Consider the following 27011-nt stretch of genomic DNA (forward strand, 5'->3'; position numbering starts at 1 on the left):
CTTTCTGTGTCAGGTCTCTGCTACTCAGGACTATTTATCCTAAACACTAATACTCACAGTAGCAGCTGCATAGGTTTCCTTGGGAAAATTCCTTAACCTATGAACCTATTTCCACCCTATCACCTTGATCACCAATTCAGCAAGTCCAAAAAACAAGCTCTGCATTCTGATAGAGTAATGAATAGAGTAAACCCTTTTTGTCTTGGGTGAGGCAGTCAGTCTCACAGGATCAGTAATTCTGAATTGGTTGTGATCTGTATTTCAGATCTCATTGCATTATCTTTACCACCAAACCCACTCTTCTTCAAAACTTCCCTATTTATGTTGATGGCAACTCCATCCTTCTAGTCACCCAGATTCACAACTTCAGCATCATTTTGACTCTTCATTCTCACTTACCACACAAATCAAATCAGTGTGCAGATCTTGTTTGTATCACCACAGAATCTTTGGACATTCACCTTATCTCTCTACTCCCACAACCTAGTTCAGGCTCTTCTCATTTCTCTTCCAGGTGCTTTTTGAGCCCTTCCATGGCCTGAGACCAATTCATATTTTTCTTGGAAGCTTTGGATGTAGGAGCTTTGACTTTGTTATCTTCTGAGGGTGTATTTTGATCTATCTTGTCACCAAAGAAACTTTTGATGGTGTGCTGCTTTCTCTGCCTGCTCATCTTGCCTGCCTATTTCTAGGCTTTTAACTCCTTAACATGTAGCACTGCTCTTTAACCTGGAAGCAGAAATCTGATTGAAATCTGGTTCTCTATGGTCGAAAGCTTGGCGTGTCTGTGCCCCTCCCCCACTGGGCCATTGCCACTCAAGTCTGCTTCCTGAGTGTTCCTGCCTCTTCTTCAGCAGAGACCCCCCTACTATTTCTCCCTGGCCAACCATTGGACCCCCTAACCACTCTGTGAGCCGAGTTTCAGAAGAAGCTGCTGACACTGAAGATTCCAAGCCTCTGGAGGCACGGCTTGCCTGGGACTGGATCTGCACTGTACACTGAGCTCCTTTCTCACCCTGTATGGCAGACAATCCCTGCCACCTATTTAAGCCATCTTCGGCTGGAAAATAGTCTCACTCTGTTCTTTTGTGTGTTTTGCTGCTCCAGGAGTTGTCTTAGGGCATTTTCTTTTTGAGGTATGTGGATGGATTTATCAGGAACTTGGAGAGTCACAGCCTTTCCTCCTCCATCTTGGCTCTACCCCCATAATAAATGTCTCCTCATTTCTTAATTGGATTATGACAATAGCTCTTTGTACTCCCTTGCCTCAAGTTTTTTCCCCCCAATCCATCCTAAACAAGCTGCCAAAGTAATTTTAATAATTTTAATAATTTTATTTAATTTTCAATAAACAAAATAAAGTTTCTTTTTCTTCTATCTCCCCCCTGCTCACAAAACTATGTAGTCAAACAAAATAAACTTTCATATTGGCCATGTCTAAAAATTTATGTCTCTATACTGTAAGTCTCTCACTTCTCTGTTAGAGGTAGATAGCATGCTCCATCATTTTGTCCTCTGGAATTGTGGTTGCTTATTATATTCTCCAACTTGTTTTTATGGTGGTGGTGTTATTATATAACTCATTTTTTCCTGGTTTATCTCACTTCACTCTGTCTTTCCAGTTTTCTCTGAATTGGTCCTCTTCATCATTTCTTAGAGCACTGTAGTATTCTGTGTACACATTTGCCATACTTTGTTCATCTATTTCACAAGGGATGGGCATGCCTAACCTCAGTACCCACTGAATAAAGAAGAAAACATATTTTACCCCCCTAAAAAGTTATTGCACCAATTTCATTTTTGATACCTAAATAGGCACCATATTTCTCAGGCCCTCATCATCTCTCATTCCTAGACTGCCATATAGGTCTGCCGACTTCTAATCTTCCCCAATTCATTTAACATTCAATATTCCTAAATTATATGTTTGACCAAATTATTCTCTTGCTCAGAAACTTTATGGTGCTCCCTATTATCTCAAAGATGAAATATAAACACTCTGAGATTAAAGTACATCATAATTTGGTTCCAAATGACCTCTCCAGACTTATTTCATACTACTCTACCTCATGAAATATAACCACTCTGGTAAGACTGGATGATTAGCTATTCTCCAAATACCACAGTTCTTCTACTGATCTGTACATGCATACAGGTCATCTCCTGTGCCTAGAAGGTACTACTTCTTCATCTAAACTTCTCAAGATCCTTATCTTCTTTCAAGGCTCAATCCATGTGTAACCTCCTCTATGAAGCTTTTTCTCAGCTATCTTGTTACTAATATTTTCCAGAATATAAGTTCCTAGAAGGCAGGGAATCTTTGGTTTTGAGCCTTGTACCTTCAGTGACACTGTGAGGCCATATTTTTTTTCTCTATTGCCTTTTAGATCACTTGTAACTTTTTTTTAGTAAGAATTGGAATAAAGGATGTAAGTTACTGAAAAATGTGTAACTAAAGAGGGACATTTGATGGTCATATATTGAAAGTGAGGGATGAAACATGGATAGCCCAAATGCTTCACTTGACTCAATATCCATAGAATGAAAAACAAAAACCCATAGAAAAGACTTTCCATCTTTTAAGTGCAACATCTGTGGTGGGAGAACTTGGCCGATAATTGTTCAGGAAGAAAGGGCATGGATAAGTTACAATCTATAGTGATGGAGGGAATATTCATTTTGATGACATCATAAAGCTAGTACCATAATAAAATTATGAATTACACACTCAACACCTGCTATAGTGCCTTGCACATAGCAAGCACTTCAAATATGAGGAATTACTAAACTGAAGGAAGAAAAGGAAGAAACTCCTTAGAGCCCTTTCCTGGGTTATAAGTGATAGCTCATTTCATTGTCTTATATTTTCTCATCAGAAATAAACTACTAATGGAGTCTTCTATTTTTTCCTGAAAAGTACCAATTAAATTTCCCAGCTCATAGATAGCTTGATGAGTTAATGGCAAAATGATAGATCAAAGCTAGAAAGATCCTTACAAACTATGTAGCCCCACCCACTGATTTCAATGGGTGAGAAACAGAACCTATAAATGAGGTGGTTTGTCCATTCCTAACTAGGCTTGGCTCAATCCCCTGTTCTTGAAGCTTTTCCCGGCCCCATCAGTCTTTTTTAGGGATTATTATTTTATCTTGTTCATTTATGTCCTTATTTTACTGCAATCATTTGTTTTACACTTTTTGCTATTAAGTTTGTAAGATCTGGACACATATTCTTTAATTCATCATGAAATCTCATTATTTTCACAGTGCATATTAAGCATACCTTTGTTTTGTTTTGTTTCTTTGTGTTTTTAGTAAGGCAATTGGGGTTAAGTGACTTGCCCAGGGTCACATAGCTAGTAAGTGTTAAGTGTCTGAGGCCGGATTTGAACTCAGGTACTCCTGAATCCAGGGCTGGTGCTCTATCCACTGCGCCATCTAGCTGCCCCTTAAGCATACCTTTGAATGGATTATTTTTCCAAATCTAGTTTTCTAATAGGGTTTCTTTTTGGGGGGCGCGGGGAGGGCAATGAGGGTTAAGTTACTTGTCCAGGGTCACACAGCTAGTAAGTATCAAGTGTCTGAGGCTGGATTTCAACTCAGGTCGTCCTGAATCCAGGGCCGGTGCTTTATCCACTGTGCCATCTAGTTGCCCCCAGGTTTCTTTTTTAATAAACATTTTTATTTAAAGTTTTGAGTTCCAAATTCTATGGCCCATCACTGAGCTACTGATGTCCTCAGTCATTAACTCATATGGTGTTGAATGAATAACGGAATGACTGAATACTGGATATAGCTACTAGTATATTCAAAGTCATAGAAAGCCTGGGTTGAGGTAAAAGATAAAAAAAGATTACCTCCCAAGAATCTTTTTCTTCTTCAGAACTTGATGCAGGAACAATTTCATCTGAATATACATAATTACTTGTATTTGGATTTAATTCTCCTTCTGAAGATAATTTTTGTACTGGGGACAAATTAATCTATATTTCATTGAAAAAGCAATGCCAAAGAAATCTGTTAACTTGAATTATAAACATGATTTTAAGTAATTTCTCTACTATATTTCCAACATACCTTTCTTCTGTACATTGTAATACTTAAGCTATCTAGTAACCACATTAATGTATTTGTAAGACTTCCAATAACCAGTAAGGAAGCCAAAATAGGCATTAGAATTATGAGATACAAGTCACAAATTAGATGTGCTAAAGTTAGTGTATTTTTGGACACTACTTCAGTTCAGTTCCTCATCACAAATCTCTTATACTATTGCAATAACCTCATCATATTTTCGCCTTTCTCAAACCTTCTCTTTTCCCTCTATCTTCCACAGTGCTGCTAACATGACTATGTCACTCCCCTTCCTGCTCAATACACTCCAGTGGCTCCTAATTGCCTCTGGGATAATATATTAACTCTTCTCTTTAGAAAAGCTCTTCACACTCTGGCCCCAGCCCACTTTTCCAGGATTGTTGTATGCTACTTCCCTTCAAGCCTCTACTCTCCAGCCAAACTGGTCTATTTCTTGGAAATGACATTTCATCTTTTGATTCTTAGAATCCCAGCTCAGCTTGAGTACCACCTCCTTCTGAATCTGCTCACCCACAAGTACCTGTGCCCTCTTAAAATTATTTTGTATTTACTTATGTGAGTACATGCTGTTTCTGCTGATAGGATATAACTGCTTGGAAAGAAAGAACAATTTATGTAAAAATATAGTTCTTAAATTTGTATTCCCTCTACCTAGCAGAATGCTGGGCATGAAACAGACAAGTAATTGACAGATTGCTTTCACCGTAAGAAAGCATCACTTTACATGTAATTTTTTGGTGTCCAAAGATTAGAAGATGAAAACTGGAGGGATACTCAGGAATACAGAAGAAGTTCCTAAAGGCAAATATGTTAAAAAGAGTAGGAAGTGACAACCAGGAAACAGAAGGAGGGAAAACCAACTATACAATTCAAAGATGAGGACAGTCTTCAGTTTTGAGGACATTATTGTAGTGTCACAGCATAGTACAATAAAGGATGTTTATAAAGATGGTCATGAATAAAGCACTTGAAGTCTAACATATAAAATATAATGAATATATTTAAGAAAGATGTACATCAAAAATGGTTAAAAACAAGATTTACTACTTCAAAGGACAAAACCTTAGCCATTTGGAACACTCTCCTCTCCAAAATAATGTATCCCTAGAGGGCTCCAGATTGCTATGTTTTTAATTGCAATTTGTTCCATTTAATTATATTCCCTTTCCCATCCAGTTTCTGCTTAAGTTTGTGGTTTGTCAAATATGCTAGCCTTGGCTAAAAAGTCACACCTGTTTTAGAAATTTATAACTGGGAATATGGGCTAATGCATGCCAAAAATAAGCTGAATGATCCCTGTAATACTATGCATGGCATGGTACTTGCCAGAGCATCCCACATATAGCCAGTGTGGGATATGATACAGAACTGGTGAGCCAAAGGGACACTGGGTTGCCTTGACATGTGTGCCAACAAATACACATTTGTTGAATGTCAAAACCTGGTTTGAACTCCTAAATTGTAGGCTGGAAGTACAGGTCTTTATGCTAGTACACTCATGACATTTTCATTGACCTACAGCTGGTGTGGGAGATCGCTCAGTTTGAAGAGTTCTAACTTCAGTCTACCAAACAGGGAAGATTGCTTTTAGGACTACTATATACATGTTTAACCAAGAATACTCCTGTGTACTTTGGATTAAATTAGAATATGAATGTATTTTTCAGTCATTCCTAACCTAATATGCCTTCTTCAATTCAACAAACAGGGGCAGCTAGGTGGCGCAGTGGATAAAGCACTGGCCTTGGATTCAGGAGGACCTGAGTTCAAATCCAGCCTCAGACACTTGATACTTAACTAGCTGTGTGACCCTGGGCAAGTCACTTAACCCTCATTGCCCTGAAAAGAAAAAAAAAAAAAGAAAAAACAATTCAACAAACATTTGCCACTGTGTACAAGTCATTAGAGTTCTCCACTTTGAAGTTCTAATGTCAACTTCATATTCACAGTGTTGAAAATGAATGTGAATTAGATCTTGGAACTGATCTAGTCTTTGAGTTTTGTGGATATGATATTACCCACTGGTCCAGAGGGGCCTTAAAGGTATAGCCCAGGGATAGCCTCATACCTAGTGACAGAGCTTATCTCATTGTGGCAACAAGAGCTAGCATGCTAAGTGATAGACCATCAAAGCATCTCTGGGAAGGCCATCTAGTTTTACTGTATACATATTATATGTACATGATTACTTGTATGTTGACTCTCTCATTAGAATGTGACTTCCATGAGAGAAGGGCCTCTGTTTTTACCTTTTTTATGTGCCAAATACTTATCACAGTACCTGGCAAACATATAGTATATAAGTGGTTAATAAATGTTCCCTAAGTGACCAACTTTTTTTTTTTTTTAGGATGCATAAGGAGTTGTTGGAGCATTTTAACTTTGGCTTCAAAATTCAATTTGATTCAATTGTTCCATCAGGCACTATATCTAACAATTAAATGTTACTTATGTCATTATATTTACTTGTCATTGAAAGTTAGATAAAAACATACCAATAAAAAGAATGGACTACTTTCTAGTAAAACATGAAATCTGAAATCATTATAAGGGAATCAGAAGCACCCTAATTTATCTTCTTTATTCAAAGTTTCTGTAGCTTATCATTCAAGCATAATATAAATATTATTCTCAAGCTGAGAAGGAACCTTATTTAAATAACCTAATTTTTAAATGCTTCAGGTTTAGAATATACTTACAAAATAGGGTGAATTCTAAAAATTATTACGGCGCGGATTCAATAGTTTATGGGATTACTACGATTTGGTCCATTTTAAACTTACCTCAAACCTGCTTGTCTCTGATGATGGAGAGCTCGTCAGAAATCTTCTATTTTTCTTACCAACAGGGACAGAAGAACTTGTTTGCTATAAGTAAAATGACACACATATGTTTATATGTATATATGTGTATGTATAAATAAATAAGAAGCCCATCCTGAGGCTCCTCTCCTGATTGATAAGAAGGCCTCCCTGTGACCCAGGGTACATGTTTGTTTCATTTCCAGCTCACTTTCTCTCTGGACTAATCTACCACCTTAGCATCCTTGCCTACCTCAGGATGACCTTATCCTTAGACATGCTTTCCTGATAGATTCCTGGACAGTTTTTCCATTTCTTGAGGTATCTCAATCTCAGTCTATCTCTAGCTCACTCTCCAGAATGCATACTTTTTCAGTTGCTTTACCCTCTTGTGCCAGTACCCTCTACCCAACTTTTCATCTCTTTAATACAATCTTCTTCAATCAGAATGTAAATTCCTTGAGAGCAAGGACCATATATATTTTTTATAATTTGTATCCCCAGGGCCTTCCATGGTGCCTGACACTGTGCCTCTTCTTCTCCCTCTCCCTTTCTTTCCTCCCCCTTTTGTCTCTGTAACTGAATTTAAGAAAAAGATGTTTTAGCTCCAACAGTAAAAAAAAATCTTTTCGTATAAGCATAAGAATACAAACATATAATAACAACAATAGTAATAGAGTCTGTGACCCTAAACTAAATTTTAAGTCAATTAGTCAAATTGATGAAATAATTTATTTTTCCTATGAGTTAAGTCAGACTTATTACCCAGAAGAGAATCATGTGGCACAGCAAGTACATGGCAACAAATGGCTGAAATTCCTTGTTGGTTTGAGAGGAAAAGTGATAAAACTTGATTAATAGATAATTGCATTTTGGTAATTTTTGTTAAATTACTTTATCCTTTCTCATATTTTAAGAGTTTGTTGATTTTTGTTACATAAGTGTTACTTTTTTGTGGGGCAATGAGGGTCAAGTGACTTGCCCAGGGGAACACAGATAATAAATGTCAAGTGCCTGAGGCCAGATTTGAACTCAGGTCATGGGAGAGTACTCTCTCCACTGCACCACCTAGCTACCCCAGTAAGTGCTACTTTTCTAAATAAATAGTTCAGATATCATATTTTCTAACTGGTGAGTTCCTCTGTCTCTTTGTAATTTGAAATCTAAAATTATGTGAAGCTAAAAATACTTTACCTTATATACATTTATTTTATGATATTTCAAAAGTAAAGAAGTGAAAGTAGGCCACATGCATTTTACATCATCCAATGATGCAAATCAGGCAAACAATCACGGGGTTAACGAATGTATCTATTGGCAGAGTGGAATTTTACAGTTTGACTAGTAGGGATTGTAAAATTCTATACCAAAATAGGGGGCGGCTAGGTGGCGCAGTGGATAAAGCACCGGCCCTGGATTCAGGAGTTCCCGAGTTCAAATCCGGCCTCAGACACTTGACACTTACTAGCTGTGTGACCGTGGGCAAGTCACTTAACCCCCACTGCCCCGCCAAAAAAAAAAAAAAATTCTATACCAAAATAAAAGGAGGTGAATTCTAAAAATGGAATTCTTTAATTACTGAAGAAATTCCTATGTTTTGGAAAGGGTGATTTGGGGGAGGTGGCAGGACTGCCAGAAGTCAGATAAAAGCATAATATTTAGAAAGGATATATTAAGGCAATCTAGGTACAGAAATTTTTTTGTGGTCTTGAATGACAGATATTCAGCAGACATTGCTCACTACTCCTTTCTCAAGGGCAACAATAATTCCATATTAGCAGACTGTAGATTTTTTTCCTGAGATAACATCTATGTGATCAGGGAAGCTAATGGGCAAATAGCAATTCATTTAGAAGTAAAATTAGTTTTATGGACAACTTTGCTATAGTGTATCTCTTCCATAAAGTAAGGAATACATAGGATCTTAATTTTAATGAAGAAACAGAGATGAATTCCCACTGGGGAATTTAAGGCATACCATGCTCAGTTGGAAATCCCCTTTCTTCCTAATTTTCTAGTGGAGGTCATAAGAAATATTTCAAATGACATCTCGATCACTGACCATTTAAAACACATACAAATTAATACTGATACAAAAAATGAAACAAAATGTTAGTAAAGAGGTTATCATAATAACATATTTTAAAAGGTTTTAAACCATAACCAGGTTAGGTTTATATCAGAAGTGCAGGGTTAGTTCAATATACTGACAAGTACAAACATTACAGACCACATGGATTACAAAATATCACACGATTATATCAACTGATGCTTTTAAAAAAGCTTTTGGGGGGGCAGTCAAGTGGCACAGTGGATAAAGCACCAGCCCTGTATTTAGGAGGACCTGAGTTCAAATTCGGTCACAGACACTTGCTTGACACATACTGGCTGTATGACCTTGGACAAGTCACTTAACCCTCATTGCTCCTCAAAAAATCAAAATGAAAAAAGCTTTTGACAAAATTCAACATCAGTTTCTGTTAAAACACTAAAAAGGATATGAATAAATGGGACTTTCTTCAATATGGTAATAAGCCATCTATCTAAAACCAATTTGCAACATTATATGTAATAGAGAAAGGAAAGAGGCCCTCCCAAAAAGACCAGGGCTAAAACAAGGAAGTCTTATCACCACTGTAATTTTATATAGTCCTAGAAGTGCTATGGTAATAAAACAGGGAAAAACGTCAAGGGCAGGAAAAGTACAAACTATTGCTTTTTGCAGGTAATATTATGGTCTATTTGGAGAACTCCAAAGTGTCAACTAAAAAATAATTGAATCAATTGCTAATTTCAGTAAAGTTGCTAAATATAAAATAAATCCAAACATATTGTTTGTATTTCTATATATTATCAACAAAAACCAGCAGAAAGGGATAAAAAGAGAAATTCTATTCAAAACTACATAAATACAACTACCAAACATTCTTTACAGAAATAAAGATAGCTCTAAATAATGGAGAAATATTAGTTATTCATGGGTAAGCTATGCCAATCTAATAAAAATGACAATACTGCCTTAATTATTTTATTTATTCAGTGCCATGTAAAAGAAACATCAAAATGTTACTTTACAGAACTAGAAGAAAATAATAAATTGCATCCAGAGGAACACAAGGTCAAGAATTTAAAAAGAAATAATGAAAAATAGGGAAAAGGAAGGAGACCTAACAGTGCCAGATCTCAAATTATTCTAAAAAGAAGTCATAATTAACTCGTTGGTCTGGGCTAAAAAAATAGGAAAATTGATCAGTGTTAACAGTCTAAGTATATAAGACCTAGAAGAAATTCAAATATAGTAGTACTAGAGTATTTGATAAGCCCCCATGTTACTGGGGAAACTATCTGGCAATAGATTTAGACCAATATTTCACATCATAAACCACAGTAAGCTCCACATGAATATATGACTTAGATGTAAAAGGTCACATTATAAACAAAGAAAAAAAGAAAAAATGCATTTAAAAACTATGGAGAGGGGGAAAGTTCACGACCAAACAAGGCTTAAAGAGAATCACAAAATATAAAATGGTTTGATTATATAAAATCATAATGTATTTGCACATACAAAACCAGTGAAGTTAAAATTAGCCAGGAAACAGGTGACTAGGGGAGAAAATCTACAGAAAGGAATATAAAGGCAACCAGTGTAGATGACTACCTCAAATAATTTACCTGAGAAGGGTAGTAGAGATATGAGATGTTAACTAGCAGGGATGGTCAGATCAAGTGAAGGGTTTTTTGTTCGTTTTTGTTTTTTTTTTAAAAAATAGGAAGATATGGGTGTAGTTTGTAGGAAATGAAGAAGCAGAGAGTAAATAAAGAGAGTTTGATGACTAAAAAGAGAGGTAATAATAGTTGTAGCAATCTGCTAGTGAGACAGGAGGGAACAGAATGAATAGAACATATGGAGGGGCTTGCCTTAAAAAGGAGAAGGGCTAACTCTTCATGTGAGAGGAGGGTAAAGGGGAAATTAGTAGAGAAAGATGTCTCACTGATGTGATATAAGGAGAGAAGAAATAATTCTTGGAGAATGGCCTCATTTTTCTTATTAAGTATGAGGCAAGGTCCTCATCTAAGAAGGCATAAATTTCTATACCATAACATCATCAAGTAAGATAGCAGTATATGCAGACTAACAAATGTGAGGCTCACTGAAAAAAAATCATACCACTTCAACTATTATTGCTGAGAAACATTTTAAGACTCTGCTTTTAAGAATGTTCTATTTCATTCTTAATAATGAGTACTAACCTGGATTTAAAGTAAATTAAAATTGCATTCTTTACTTTTATAAACGCTTGAATGAACAAAAGAAAAAAAAATAAGCAAAGCTCCAAAACAAGGGAAAAGGGTAACAAATAGTAGTAGGGAGGGGTTTGAGGGTAAGGAGAAGAGAACCAATGGGAAAAGGGCTGATTTATAGAAGACTAAGCTAAAATAACTGAAGAAACAAAGTATTATTTTTATTTTTATTTATTTATATATATATATATATATATATATATATATATACATAATTTTTTTTTCTTTTTCTAGGCAATGGGGGTTAAGTGACTTGCCCAGGGTCACACAGCTAGTAAGTCAAGTGTCTGAGGCTGGATTTGAACTCAGGTACTCCTGAATCCAAGGCCGGTGCTTTATCCACTGCGCCACCTAGCCGCCCCCCCCCCAAAGTATTATTTTTAAAGAGGATGAGAGAAAAATCCTAATTTGGAAAAAATGAGAGTCAAATGGAGGAAAATGTAACACAACTTTCATAAATTCAATGCAAATGGATTAAGCAAACCAATAAAGTGGAAAAGAGCAATAGATTAGATAAGAAAACAAATCTCTAGGATATGTTTCTTATAAGAAGCACACTTATAAAACAAAGACTTTGACAGAATAAAAATGTGACTTAAACAAAATTTACTATATATCAGGTGAATCCAAAAGAGCCAAAGGTACAATCATGCCATTAAATAAAACAAAAACAAAAATTCACAACAGAAAGAGATAGAAAAGGAAATTGTTATTCTCAAAATAATCACAGATAGTAAACCAATACGAATATTATATTTTTTATGCTCTAAATGCCTTGGCATCTAAATCAAGAAAGAAAGAAATTAACTGAATTACAAGAATACATATAGTAGTAAAATAATGGTAAGAAATGTTAACATCCCTCTCTCAGTTTTAGACAAATCTAACAGAAAGATAAAAGTAAAAATACAGAATTTAAGAAATTGCTATAGAAATTAGAACTGAAAACTTATGGTGTCTTCTAAATAAAATGTCTGTGGAATTTAGGTTTTTCTCAGCATCATGTGGAACTTTTACCAAAACTGTCCATGTATTAAGGCACAAAGATACTGCAAATAAATGTAAAAAGGCAGAAATAGTAAGCATCATTTATGGAACAATACAAATAGTAATCAATTCAGGGAACACACAAAAAAGACATAGACCCAAATGAAAATTTAACCATGAAATCCTAAATAAGCATTAGGTGAAAGAAGAAATAATAGAAACCATATTAATGTAAAAGAAATTGATAATGATGAAACAACATACCAAAATTTCTGAGATGCAGCTAAAGCAGTCCTCAGGGGCAACATCATATCCCTAAAAATACATGAGCAAAACAGAAAAGGAAAAGTTTAATGAACTGAATGTGCATTTTAAAAAACTTAAAAGTTAACCAATAAAAAAACTTAAAATATTCACAAAAAAGGAGATATTAAAACTTTGAGGAGAAATCTATGGAAATAATAAATAAAACTAAAAGCTGTTTTTTAAAACAGACTAATTAAATTTATAAACCTTCAACCAATCTGTTTAAAAGTATGAGGGTAGAAAATCAAATCAATAAGATAGTCAATGAACAAGGGAAAATCACAACAAAACTAGAGAAAATTTTTAAAAATTAGAGCCTATTATGCACAGTTATATGATAACAAAACTTAAAAAAATGGAACACCTTCAAATAAATAAAATAAATAAATAGATAAAATAAAGATCTTAAATAATCCATTCCCAGAAAAGGATAAAGAACTAGCTATAAAGAAACTACAAAAGGAAATCAAGCCTTCCTGGTGCTGATGGATACACAGGAGAATTCTATCAAACTTTAAAGGACAATTAATACCAATAATACGTAAATTATTCTCAAAAACTGATAAAGGAAGGACTCTTACCAGACACTTTTAAGATAAGAAATATATTCCTATATCTAAAGCAAGGAAGGATAAAACACAGAAGGAATACTATAGACCACTATCATTAATGAAAATAGATTTAAAAATTAAAAATAAAATCTTGTCAAACAGACTACAACAATTCATTCAAGAAATCATTCAGTTTATCTAAAACCATCACAGGAAGCATGATGTATAATGGGGATAAGCTAAAAACCTTCCCAATATAATCAGGGCTGAAGCAAGGATACCCATTATTACTTCTGTTATTTATTATAGTACAAGAAATGTTAGTTATAGCAATAAGAGAAGAAAAAGAAATTAAAGGAATTAGAATAGGTAATGAGGAAACAAAACTATTACTTTTTGCAGATGATATGATGTTATACTTAGAAAATCCTAGAGAATCAACTGAAAAACTATATGAAATCATTAACAAATTTAGCAAAGTTGCAGGAAACAAAACCACAGAAATTATCAACATTTCTATATATTACCAACAAAGTCCAGCAACAACAGATAGATTAACACTTACTAGCTGTGTGACCCTGGGCAAGTCACTTAACCCTCACTGCCCCGAAAACAAACAAACAAAAAACCCAACAACCTTCCTATATATTTTAGAAATGAGACCTTTAAAAGAAACACTGGCTGCAAAAATTGTTTCCCATCTGTGGCAGCTAGGTGGTACAGTGGATAGAGCACTGGCCCTGAATTCAGGAGGACCTGAGTTCCAATCTGGCCTCAGACACTTGCCACTTAACTAGCTGTATGACCTTGGGCAAGTCACTTGACCCTCATTGCCCTGCCCCCCCCAAATGTTTCCTATCTTTTAGGATGGATCCAGACATGGACCCATACAAACACCCTATATTGTTTTTTTTAATCTTTTCCTATCTTTCTGCTTCCCTTCTAATTTTTGCTGCATTACTTCTGTTTGTACAAAACCTTTTAAATTTAATGTAATCAAAATGATCCATTTTGCATTTCATAATATTCTTTCTCTTGTTTGGTCATAAATTGTTCTGCTCTCCATAGGTCTGAGATGGAAACTATTCCTTCCTCTCCTAATTTACCTATGGTATAACTTTTTATGTTTAAATCATGTACCCATTTTGACCTTATTTTGGTATACAGTGTAAAATCTTGGTCTATGCATAGTTTCTGCCATATTATCTTCCAGTTTTCCCAGCAGTTTTTGTCAAATACTGAGTTCTTATCCCAGAAGTTGGAGTCTTTGGGTTTATCAAACACTACATTACTAGTGTCATTTACTACTATGTCTCCTGTGCCTATCCTATTCCATGGATCCACCACTCTATTTCTTAGCCAGTATCAAATAATTTTGATGACTGCTGTTTTATATTGCTTCAGATTTGGTATGGCTATCCCATATTGCTGCATATTTTTTCATGAGTTCCCTTGATATTCTTGACCTTTTGTTCTTCCAGATGGATTTTATTATTTTTTCTAGCTGTATAAGATAATTTTTAGGCAGTCTAATTGGTATGGCATTGAATAAGTAAATTAATTTAGGTAGAATTATCATTTTTATTATATTAGTTCAGCATATCCATGAGCAATTGATATTTTTCCAATTATTTAGATCTGATTTGATTTGCATGAAAAGTGTTTTGTAATTGTGTTCATAAAATTCCTGGGTTTGTCATGGCAGGTAGACTTCCCAAGTACTTTATATTGTCTACAGTTACTTTAATTGGAATTTCTCTTTCTATCTCTTTCTGTTGAGCTTTGTTGGTCATGTATAGAAATGCTGATGATTTATGTGGATTTATGTTATATCCCACAAATTTCTAAAGTTGTTAATTGTTTCAAGTAGTTGATTCTCTAGGATTCTCTAAATATACCATCATATCATCTGCAAAGAGTGATAGTTTTGTTTCCTCCTTGCCTATTCTAATTCCTTTTTCTTCTCTTATTGCTAAAGCTAACATTTCTAGTGCAATATTAAATAATAGAGGTGATAATGGACATCCCTGTTTCACCCCTGATCTTACTGGGAATGCCTCTAACTTATCCCCATTACATATAATGTTTGCTGATGGTTGAACATAATGTAATATTACTGTAGTGTAAAAAATGACTAATATGATGACTATACTATCATGGAACATTTAAAGATTTACATGGTGTGAGGCTGAGTGAACAGAGCCAAGAGAAAAATTTACATAATGACTACAACATTGTAAAAGGAAAGAACTACAAAAAATTTGAATATTGCAAAATTACCAAAATAAAGCATGACCGCAAAAAGAGATATGAGAAGACACTTCTTCTGTTCTTTTGCTGGGTTATGTTGCATGTATTTTTTTCCTTTTTCAATATATTAATTGATTTTGACAATTTTTTATCTTCCCTTTATCCCCCCTCTAAAATATGATTTGTTATATGGTGAAATTCTCAGGGATTTCATTGCTTTTAAATTTGTAAATATATGTATTCATATTATACAGTATAAAAAGTAAAAAGAGGATAATGCAAAATTGAACAATTCTGTTGCTTGTCTACAGAAAAGTTGTGAATAAAAGATTTAAAGAATTGAAAAATATTTTCCTAAACAAATTGAAGTTTATTTTCCTAAATAAATTAAAATAAATTGAAAAAAATTTTAAAAGATTTTCCTATATAAATCCTGCTTTAGTACTGGGTTAATCTTTATGTTTCACTTTTTTTCTTTGGTGTTCCAGGTTCTAAAAAAACTTACCTTGGTCTTCCAATCTGGAGTTTTTTCTGTTTCAGGCAAAATTTTACAAATGGAAGTATCTGTGAATTTTAAAAAAGGTGAGTTTCAATATTAGTCTGTTTACTAGTCAGTAATTTAACAAAATTTTGCTAAGCACTCACTCATGATATTCCAGGCACTCTACTAAAAGCAGTGGATATAATGGAAAGCAAAAAGTCTCTGTCCCCAAGGAGCTCACATTCTAATAAGAGAGAGTGTGTGTAGTGAAGGACAGAGAGAGAAAAAACAAGTGTGAGAAATAATTATCTTGGGGGAGACCCAGTGTTCTCCCCTTCTTTCTTAGTCCTTTCTTTCCCCCACTCCAGATTCAGTTCTCCTTGAAAGTAAGATTCATCTTGGTCTGACCCATCCAAACAACACCCAAGTGAAAGCTATTGTTTTCTGCTCAGCTTGGGTGGGGTCTACATTCTTTCTCTGAAGTCTTTGTGATGAAGATTTGAGCGACCCAAGTCATGGGTCCCAAGACTTCATAACCCATCTCCAATCACGTCAACTAATTGGATTTGATTCCTGTTGACCAATTAGATTTGATTGCTATGTGATGAACTACCTACAGTTAGAAGGACACATATGCTGGGACTCCTACTGCCATTAGAGATCTTTGGTCTAAGACAGGCATCCACTGACCATTCTTTTATTAATAACCTGCCGGCCTATTAATAAAATGATTAAATTACACAGAAACTGTCTCATATTTTTAATCATCATAGTTATGGCAACCACAAAGAGATCAGAGCCTTTTCAATACAGATTCTTAACAAGGATCTCCCCTTAATTGGGCCCACATGTAAAATTTCTCCACAAGGAGAATTCCCTATTAGGGCTCTGGCTGTGATCTGACATTTGCTTTAAAAAAAAAAAAAAAACAGGAAGTAAATTTTATCTGGCTTAGCATATAAACATATATATGTATATACACATACATATATATGTACACATGCACACATACACACACATATACACATATATACATACACATGTGTGTGTCTATGTCCTTTTTTTGGGTGTTTATTATATGCCCGTCTCTGGCTAAGTGTATGTTTCCACAGATTTTACTCTCGACTATATGACTAGTCTCCTCCATGCCTGGTTGAAGGCAAGTTGATTGCATGCAAAATTATATTTGGTGACTGAAATTTCCAGATTTTTGTGGGACAAACCCTGTAATGAATTTCTTACTGTTACCAATGTGAGATTATAGTAAAAACTTATCTATGATGTGATCCTTGAGAGATGAATTCACCTAAAACACTGGTTATTGGAACTTACTATTTAAGACATTATGGGAAGGGGCAGCTAGGTGGCGCAGTGGATAGAGCACCGGCCCTGGATTCAGGAGTACCTGAGTTCAAATCCGGCCTCAGACACTTAACACTTACTGGCTGTGTGACCCTAGGCAAGTCACTTAACCCCAATTGCCTCACTAAAAAAAAAAAAAAAAAAAAAAAAAAAAGACATTATGGGAGGGGGCAGCTAGGTGGTGCAGTGGATAAAGAGCTAACCCTGCACTCAGGAGGACCTGAGTTCAAATCCAGCCTCAGACACTTGACACTCATTAGCTGTGTGACCCTGGCCAAAGCACTTAACCCTCATTGCCCTGGAAAACAAAAACAAAAAAGACATTATGGGACTGTTAATTGATATTATTCTGAGTCTGACTCCAGGTATGATCATCAAGGAATGCTACTGAGCCAATGAGCCATGATGACAGCAACCCTAATGGGGTTTTTACATGCATAAAATGCAGATGGGGCTTCTAATGGGAAAAGGTGGGTGAACAACTATTGGCAAGGGCTGAAGTAGGGTTCTCCTGACAATTTTCCCAACATGACACATGACATGGAAAAATATCCCATCTGGCTGACTTTAAGCCTGACTCAATGCAGTTGGCCATCTGCATAAATTTTGCCTGAACTTGATATGAAGTTAGGGAAAATTTTATTCCCTTACTATATAGTTACATCCTTATTCTTTTGTGGTAAATTCCTATAATCATGTCATATATATGTTTATGTATATATACATATATGTATGTGTGTGTATATATATACATATATCTGACATGATTATATATATATATATGTGTGTGTATATGAATAACTCAGATACAAACTCAGATCTATTTCTTTCTTTCTTTCTATCTACCTACCTACCTATCTCAACATAACATATGGAAAACCAAAAATTATAGAAACCTCTAGTCTAAAAGGTTCTAAACTTCATTTTATAATAATAGAGGCATAAGGTTTGAGTTAACTTTCATTATCTGACCTGGTTACTGGCAAAATAATTTAAAGCTGAGTTAAGATCAATTTTGTAGAACACTTTTTTTTTTTTTAGTGAGGCAATTGGGGTTAAGTGACTTGCCCAGGGTCACACAGGTAGTAAGTGTGTGTTAAGTGTCTGAGGCCGGATTTGAACTCAGGTACTCCTGACTCCAGGGCCAGTGCTCTATCCACTGCGCCACCTAGCTGCCCCGTAGAACACTTTTTAACTGAGAAAGAGGAGGATCTCTACAAGTGACTGAGGAAGAATTGCTCTGAGATCACACCTAGACTAGGGAGCTGCATCAGGTGGTATCATAAGATTTGGACAGATCTATGAGATGAGACTTCTGACACTTAAATGGACATTTTTTCACTGTTCACTTTTCCCCTTTGTGTACATTATCTGTAAGGTCTACCTACTAAAGGGGACTGCTCCCTTTGAATTTGCCAAAGCACTGCCCATCTCTCTTTAACACTCCCCTATTGTTACCTATCATAAGCCTCATAGTTAAGAATCCTTGATAAAGTATTTGTAATATCAGTTAGTGGTTCATTGAAGAAACCTCATCTCTCAATTAGAATCAAATTGGGCATTGTGAGAAATAATTATCTTCGAAGAGACCCAGTATTCTTCCCTTTTTTCTTAGTCCTTTCTTTTCCCTCTTTCCCACTCCAAGGTCCAGTTCTATGTGAAATTAAGATTTATCTTGGTCAAGACTATCCAAACAATACCCAAGTGAAAGCTATTGTGCTCTGATCATCTTGGGTAGGGTCTACATTCTTCTTCTAATGTATTTTTGATGAAGATTTGAGTGACCTAAATCACATACATATTCCAAGACTTCATAACCCACCTCCAATCATGTAAACCAGTTAGATCTGATTGCTGGGTTTTTTTTTTTTTATTGCTGTTGACCTATTAGATTTGATTGCTGTTTGATAGACCACCAAATCTTTGGAGGGCATTAGAGGTCTTCAGTCTTAGACAGGCATCCATCGACCATCCTTTTATTAATAACCTGCCAGTCTATCAATAAAATAATTAAATTACCCAGAAACTATGTCTTTCATATTTTTTGTCACACTAGGAAAGGCTTCCTGAAGAAGGCAGAATTTAAGCTGAGTTTTTAAGATGGCTAAGAGGAAGAGGTGAGGAGGGAGAACATTCCAGATAGTCAGTGTAAAGGTTTTGTAGCTAAATGAAGAATTAATTAGAAATGTGAGACAAGACTGATACACTACTGAAATAGTCCAGATTTGAGGTGATGAGTGTCTGCATGAGGAATGAAAAGGGATGTACACAGAAGATGTGAAGATAAAAACACTAAGACTTGGCAGCATATTGAATATGTAGGGTGAAGAGCTGAGGGTGACACTGAGAGTGAGAGCCTAAGCAAAGATGATATAAATAAAATTTAATTTGGAAGACTGTTTTGTGCTTTTCATTGTATTTTTTTTTCCTGTGAATAACAGAACTTAATTGTTTAGGTATACTAGAGACAAAATCACCAAAAAGGACTGAAATAGGTCAGGTATTTGTAAGCTTTTAAGAACCTCAAAGGCAACAGTTTTATAATTAATTAATATGAAACAATAAAAAAATGTGCTAGATTGCAAAAGAAAAATTCAGTGGAGTAGAGATTAGTTCTATAGATAGTTTGGGATATGACTGGGAAATAAAGACTAGAGGAATTAAGCAAGTGGAAGAAAGTAAGAGTAGTGTTGAATAAGAATATGAAAAGAAAACAAGAAAGATTCAGTTCTGAAGAGCTTTAAAGAAAGGAAGAGAGAAAGTTTAAGCAAGTAAAGATGAGAGGAAAATGGGTAGAAATTTGGAGTCTGTTCCCACTGTGTGAATGGAATATTTGAAAGTAAAAGGTTTGCTGGAAAGATTTACATGAACGATGAAAAATGAAATAAGCAGAAACAGAACATTGTGCATGGTAGCAGCAATATTGTAGGAAAATCAGCTGTGAATGATTTAGCTATTTTCAGCAATACAACAATCTAGGACAATTCCAAAATATTCATTATGAAAAATGCTATATACCTCCAGAGAAAGATGCCTTGGGGAAAGGTGAGGTTGTGTATTTTATCTGTTCTCGTAAGTATAAGGTCAGGCTAGATGAAGAACACAAAGGAACTGATTTGGTTCTTGTGTGATTTTAGTGAAAGAAAAAATGCCACCACAGTTTAAAAAATGAGCTAACTGAAAAACAGTAAACCTTGAAATCTGAAGCACCAACATTACCATTTGAGATTGTAAACCCAAACTTAATTTGCTTGAAATTTTATTCTGAAACTCAATCATGTGTTCTCATTTACATATGTTCTTATATTAGGATAATTTTGGTAAATCAGACCTAATGCAAAAATCTATGTGACCTTAAACAAGTTAGTTACTTCACTTCTGTTTACCTCAGTTCCCTAATCTGTAAAGGAATAAATAATAGCATCTACCTTCCAGGGTTGAAGTGAGGTGGTAAAGTACCTGACACATGGCAAGCACTATATAAATGTTAGTGAGAGAAATTATTTTCTATTATAATAATAACAACCAATTATTAATTAGGACTAAGGTTTTCTCCCTTTATTTCTTTATTCAGGGACTAGCTCCTGTTGGCCAGTTAGTCAGTCTCTGAAGGACACTGCTGATAGCTGAGATTGCCCAAATCCCCTGGGTACACGCTCTATGATCTTGGGCAGGACCCGGACCCACTAGAAACCCTTACTTAGATTCAGAGTATAAAGAGGATTTAATCTAGGTGAATTTTGCCCTTAGGAAATAAGTCCATGTCACTGTACTCTCCCACTAGAGTGTAGGGGAACCTAACTTATGAAGGAGAAAATCAACCACAGAGGTCTGGATAAATGGATTCCTTTGTCCAGATTGATTGAGGTGGCCAAATCTTATGATCAAGCCATGTTCTAAGTAGCAAGAACTGAAGACTTTTAGCCTACCTCCTCATTTATAAGTCTACCCCCTCAATAATTGTTCACCAATCAGGATTGATTTTCACCTTTCGGAGCCCCTACTTTTCCAAAGCTACTTAAGCAGTGATCTCCATGGTTTTGTCTTTGGTTACTGAAACTACTAACCATCAATTTATTATCAGAGAGTCCAATTAATAAATTGATTATTAATTACCCAGAAACTGTCTCTCAGGCTTTTCATTCTTCTCAGTTAGTAAATGTAAGTACTCTATATTGGTACTGAATACAATTGTAATTGATTATTAGACACCTATTTTATTCTAATTGATATTAAGCAGTTTAATAAGATTCCATAGGGTTAGTGATAATAAATTCTCTATATTAAGCCCCAGAGCTGTGAAATGCAGATTGTAACTTCATTTGCTTAATCATAGCTTCATAGGAAGCTAACTAGAAGACATCTACCCTTGTTAATGCTTGTTATGGTGACCAAGTTAATTGCTGTGGAGGTGACTCAAAGACAAGGAAAATCCTCCAGCTATTTATAGTGTCTATTTGCCTTCAAATGAATAGTAATAATAAAACCACTGGGAGAAAAAATAGCAAAGTCCTCTTCAAATTAGTCTTATTTCTAAGATTCCTTGGGACCCTCTACTTGGGCAAGGTCATTAGATCTTATCAGCCCTACTGACAGAGTGTAATAAAGGTCTGAAGTGCTGAACTTTGAGAAACCAGGACCTTTCCAAGCCAAAATGGGGAAATTTACAAATTTGCTTGTACTAAGGAGTTTCATCTGATATATTATTAGGCTACCACTTATGAAAATTATTAAATTCTACTTGTTAATAAAGAGTTGGTATTGAAGTTACATCTTTGGACCAACTTAGTAACAAAAGATCCTGGTTTCAGACTCCATTTTGCCTCAGGGATAAATAGGCAGTACAAAATTGAAGACTTTTTGTAGTCAGCATTTTTCTGGGGTTCAGAGTAAATTATCATATATTTAGTGCATGTGTGAAAGCTCAGAATGTAATTATTCTTAAATTATAAATGAAGAACAAATAAAATGCCCTTATATGTGCTTGTTGTTAATTATATGTATTACAAAATGAGAATAACCTAACTCTAAGGTATGATTAATGAAATTATGTTATATGAAGTAAAATCTTGTGGGAGTGCAATTTGATATTGTTCTAAGCTTTGATTCTAGGTATGATTGTCTGAAGTGTCATTAAACCAACAGTCCATCATGCAAGGGGAATGCTATGTGCAGCCAAAAAGGAGTACAGTTTGAGAACTGCCATAGGTGCTATCTGTGTCTAGGAAAGCTGAGGGATTGCCTTTGGAGAGGCAAAAGATAGGAGTTCCTTGACTCAATTTATCCATTGTACTATTTTCCTTTCTGAAGAAAAAATTTTTCCACTTAGTTAATTCTAAGCCTGGCTATGATATCCTCTAAATAATGCAGAACTTTTCTGTGTGATTGGCTGTTAACTATGACTCATGCCTAAATTCAAACAGAGCTAAGAGTTTTCTTCTGTTACAGCTTATGTCAGGTCAGACTATGTCCTTGAAGGGATAGTCTTGATATCATCATAACCATGTCCCTCCTTTTTCTTTTCATAGTAAGATTCTATAATCAGGGAAGGTGAACTGTAGTTTTCTTTTTGCAATACTAAAACATCTCTGAGTTATGATAGTAAATAGGATGTAAGTATAAAAGAACTTACTGTTAGTTTTTGTTTTTTATGGGGCAATGAGGGTTAAGTGACTTGCCCAGGGTCACACAGCTACTAAATGTTAAATGTCTGAGGCCAGATTTGAGCTCAGGTCTTCCTGAATCTAGGGCCAGTGCTTTATCTACTGTGCCGCCTAGCTGTTCCCAGAACTTACTGTTTTTAATCTGAATTTGTAGTCAATGCCATATCCTAAGCAACCAGTAAATGAGTTATTAACTTGCCATCCATTTATAAATAGTTATATAGTCATTTATAAGATTAGGTCCTTGAAAGGGTGTGTGGGGTCTTCCAGGAAGGCTAGCACCTCTAGTGTGAGGGCTGCTAAGCCCTTTTTAAGGCTGCTTTCTACTTTAGATGTCCATCTACCAGCCAGCTCTCACCTGTGGCTCCAATAAACTGTAAGCAAGCATGGTGGCCACACCTTGGTAAAAACTTCTTAGCTGACAGCCTAAACCAAATTGAGGGAAACTGATGGGACTCATACCCATTGGTAAGTTAGTGGGGTATGTACCTCAAACATGTGAAGACTTCTCTGGTGGAACAGGTGGGTGTGAACATTTTGTTTCAAGAGACTAAGAAGGTGGCAGAAGCAGGCACTGTGAAGTGCTTAGAGCTTGGTCAGAAACTGAAGATGCCAAAATCAGACACTGTATCTGAAGCCATCACCAGTTATGTTGGCTTTTTGTTTTCAATCGGCTTTGAAGACTTTGGAAGAAAGTGAGACTGATGACTTCACACAACTCTATCTCATTTAAATCCAATTTACAGACAAGTCAAAAGGCATTACCTATACAATTTTACTATTTCATTATTTTATTATTCAATAATTTTATAATTTTACATTAATTACAATAGTTTTACAATGATGTCATTTTATTATTGAACTACTTATTATTTTACTGTCTTACTATTTTACCTACCTTGAACTCCTGTGGTGACAGGCTAGTGACAAAGCAGCAGGAACAGATATACTGGGAGCTTCAGCCCAGGCCATAGGGTCATCTTCACACTGGACTGAAACAGCAGTGGGATTTGGCAGCCCTCTGGGTGTCTGAACAACCTTCTTAAGGACTGTACTGCTCATCTCCTGGAGTGAAAAATGGGCCAGAAAAGGTACCCTAACAATTGTCTGCTTTACCAACCTGGCCTGCTTACCATGGAAGGTGGGGATCCCACCCCTGTGTTCAAAATACAAAAACGTACAAAAACTTTTGGAAAGATGATTCCATTCACCATTGGCATATGGAATGTACACACTACTATTGACAATCCAAAATCCAGTAGACTTAAAAGACAAAAAGCTCTTGTTGTAAGAGAACTCAGCAGGTACTGCATCCAAATAGCAGCCATGAGTGAAACAAGGCCGGCAAATGGAGGCCAGCTTACCAAAGTTGAAGCTGGATACACATTTTTCTAAAGTAGCCTTGGTGATGTGGAATACTATGAAGCTGGTGTCGGTTTTACAATCGAGTCTAATCTAGTCAAAAAGCTTGTGTGCTGGGCAGCTAGCTGGCACAGTGGATAGAGCACTGGCCCTGGAGTCAGGAGTACCTGAGTTCAAATCCAGCCTCAGACACTTGACACTTGCTAGCTGTGTGACCCTGGGCAAGTCACTTAACCCCAATTGCCTCACTAAAAAAAAAAAAAAAAAAGCTTGCGTGCTTCCCCAAAAGAGTGAATGACGGGCTTATGACAATGTGATTGGCACTTGCAAAAAAGTGCCACACTATCATCATCAGGGCCTATGGTCCCACCATGATGAAAAATTTTATGAAGACAACCTGAAGACCCTTTTAATTCTGGGTGAATTTAACATGAGAGTAGGCATAGACTATCAGACATGGTAAGGAGTCCTTGGAAGTAATGGAGTCAGAAATAGCAATAGTAATGATCACTTACTACTGAAGACTTAAGTGGCTCGTGACCTTCTTATCACCAACACTGTAATATGTTTGCCTAAATGCAACAAAACTTCATAAATGCACCCTTACAGCAAACATTGGAATTTAATAGACTGTGTCATTGTATGAAGAAGGGACAGATGGGATGTGAGAGTGACAAAGGCAATGTGTGCCACAGAGTACTGGACTGATCATAGACTTGTCCTCTCTAAGCTAAACACTGGCATTCTACAAGAGTGGTGGCCCCAAGGCATGGCAACTACCAGAGGACTTAATGTCAATAGATTCAAGCACTTCTCTGTGTGTGTTTGTTACTGACTTGGAGAGAAAGCTGAATCAACATACTGGAGGAGAGTGGTGTACAGCACCACACCTGAATACTTGTGAAAATAAAAGATTGGTTTAATGAAAATGATGGGGAAACTGAGAAGCTACTAAATGAAAAACAAATACTCTATTGGGTCAGCCAGAGGATGGTTTATTTGTCTCTAAAATGGAAGTGTTTAAGTCCATCAAAAGTAAAGTACAATCAAAGTTTAGAAAGACATGGAATTCTTGAGGCTCATTAAGAAAGCAGATGAAATTCAGTTTTATGCTGATAGAGACAATCTAAAGTGTTTTACAATGCCCTGAAGGCTATTTATGGGACAAAGATCTTTGGTGCATCTCAACTACCCAGTGCTAATTGAACCACACTGAGCAGTGCTAAGGACATGATCCTGAGAGATGAGTTGAATACTTCCACGCAGGTGTTTTCAATTGACTGCCATCAATCAATGGAAGTCAATCCCTCTTTAGTGGAAGCTCCAACTGAAGAAGTTTTGTATGCCATTAGGCTCCTGTTGGGTGGCAAAGTGCCTCATGCTGATTTCATTCCATCAGAGATGTACAATTTTGGGGGTCCACTGCTTATACAAAACCTGAATGAAATCTTCCATGTTATATGGTAAGAGAAGGTTATGCCCCAGGAGATCAACAATACCTCCACTGTTCATCTATATAAAGGAAACAGAAACAGGTTGTCCTGTGACAACCACAGAAGAGTCTCCCTTTTAGTCACTGCCAGCATGATTCTTTTCAGACTCCTGAACTTTCTGATCTTTCAACTGGAAGATGGTCAGCTACCTGAGAACCACTGTGGCTTTAGAAAGGGCTGAGGAATGGTCGACATGGTGTTTGTTGCCTGATAACTCCAGAAGAAACGCCAGGAGCAGAACAAAGCATTCATTGATTTGACCGAGGCCTTTGATACTGTCAGTCAAGAGGGCCTGTGGAAAATCCTGGAGAAAATGGGCTGCCTAGGGAAGTTCATCAGTATTGTATGTCAGTTTCCTGATGGCATGCTTGCATGGCTTCTGGATAATGGACAATGCTCTCACACTTTCCCAGTCACCAATGGAGTTAAGCAGGGCTGTGCATTTGCTCCCATGATTTTTAGCATGATGTTTTCAGACATCAACAAAGACAAAAATGGCATCATGGTCAGCTACTGCACTGATGGTAAATTATTTAACTTGAAAAGGCCATAAGCCAAGACTAAAGTATAAAGAGAGCTGGTGTGACTTTTTGTTCACAAATATTTATGCAACCAATGCAGCCTCTGAGGCTTAGATACTACAAAGTATGGGTTGATTCTCTGCCACTTGTGCTAATTTTGGCCCAATAATTAACACCAGAAAAACCAGTTCTCCACCAGCCAGCACTGCATCATCCATATGTGGAACCATTGGTTACAGCAAATGGAGAAATTTTGAATGCTATGGTTATGTTCACTTACTTTGACAGAATACTTTCCAGGGATGTAGACACAGAGATAATGAAGTTGATGCATTCCTTGCTAGAGCTAGCTCAATGTCTGAGAGGCTTCAAAAGAATGTGTGGGAGGGTAGAGGTATTGGGCTGCTTATCAAACTGAAGGTCTACAGTCATTGTGCTAACTTTACTGTTACGTGCCTGTGAAACCTAAATAGTCTACCAGCACCATGCCAGAAAATTGAACTACTTCCATCTGAATTATCTTAGGAAGGTTCTGAAGCTCACCTGGCAAGATAAGGTACCAGACTCTGAGGTCCTTTCTGAAGCTGAACAGCCACACAAAACTCCATGGCAGAGAGCACAACTCTAGTGAGCTAGCCTCGTGGTTTGAATGTCAAATATAGATTTGCTGAAAAAAATTATTTTACAGGGAACTCACACAAGACAGGCAGTAACACAGAGGTCCAAAGAAGCAAGATAAGTCACTCTCAAGGTCTGTCTGAAGAATTTTGGAATCAATTGTGAGACATGGGAGATACTACATTAAAAACAGAATTAGTCACTCCATTTTGCCTT

General features: G+C 36.1%; 1 protein-coding gene across 1 annotated transcript in view; it reads right to left on the minus strand.

Moving 5' to 3' along the window:
* Positions 1–27011, minus strand: part of MEIKIN (meiotic kinetochore factor) — a 145036-nt gene that overhangs the window by 83810 nt on the left and 34215 nt on the right. Inside the window, exons 7-9 of the mRNA XM_043980669.1 lie at positions 15801–15859; positions 6879–6962; positions 3858–3983 (exon numbers count right to left, since the gene is read on the minus strand). Coding sequence (XP_043836604.1) covers positions 3858–3983; positions 6879–6962; positions 15801–15859 — 269 coding nt within the window. The remainder of the gene's footprint in view (positions 1–3857; positions 3984–6878; positions 6963–15800; positions 15860–27011) is intronic.

Source organism: Dromiciops gliroides, chromosome 2 (assembly GCF_019393635.1).
Source record: "Dromiciops gliroides isolate mDroGli1 chromosome 2, mDroGli1.pri, whole genome shotgun sequence".
NCBI classification, from domain to species: domain Eukaryota; kingdom Metazoa; phylum Chordata; class Mammalia; order Microbiotheria; family Microbiotheriidae; genus Dromiciops; species Dromiciops gliroides.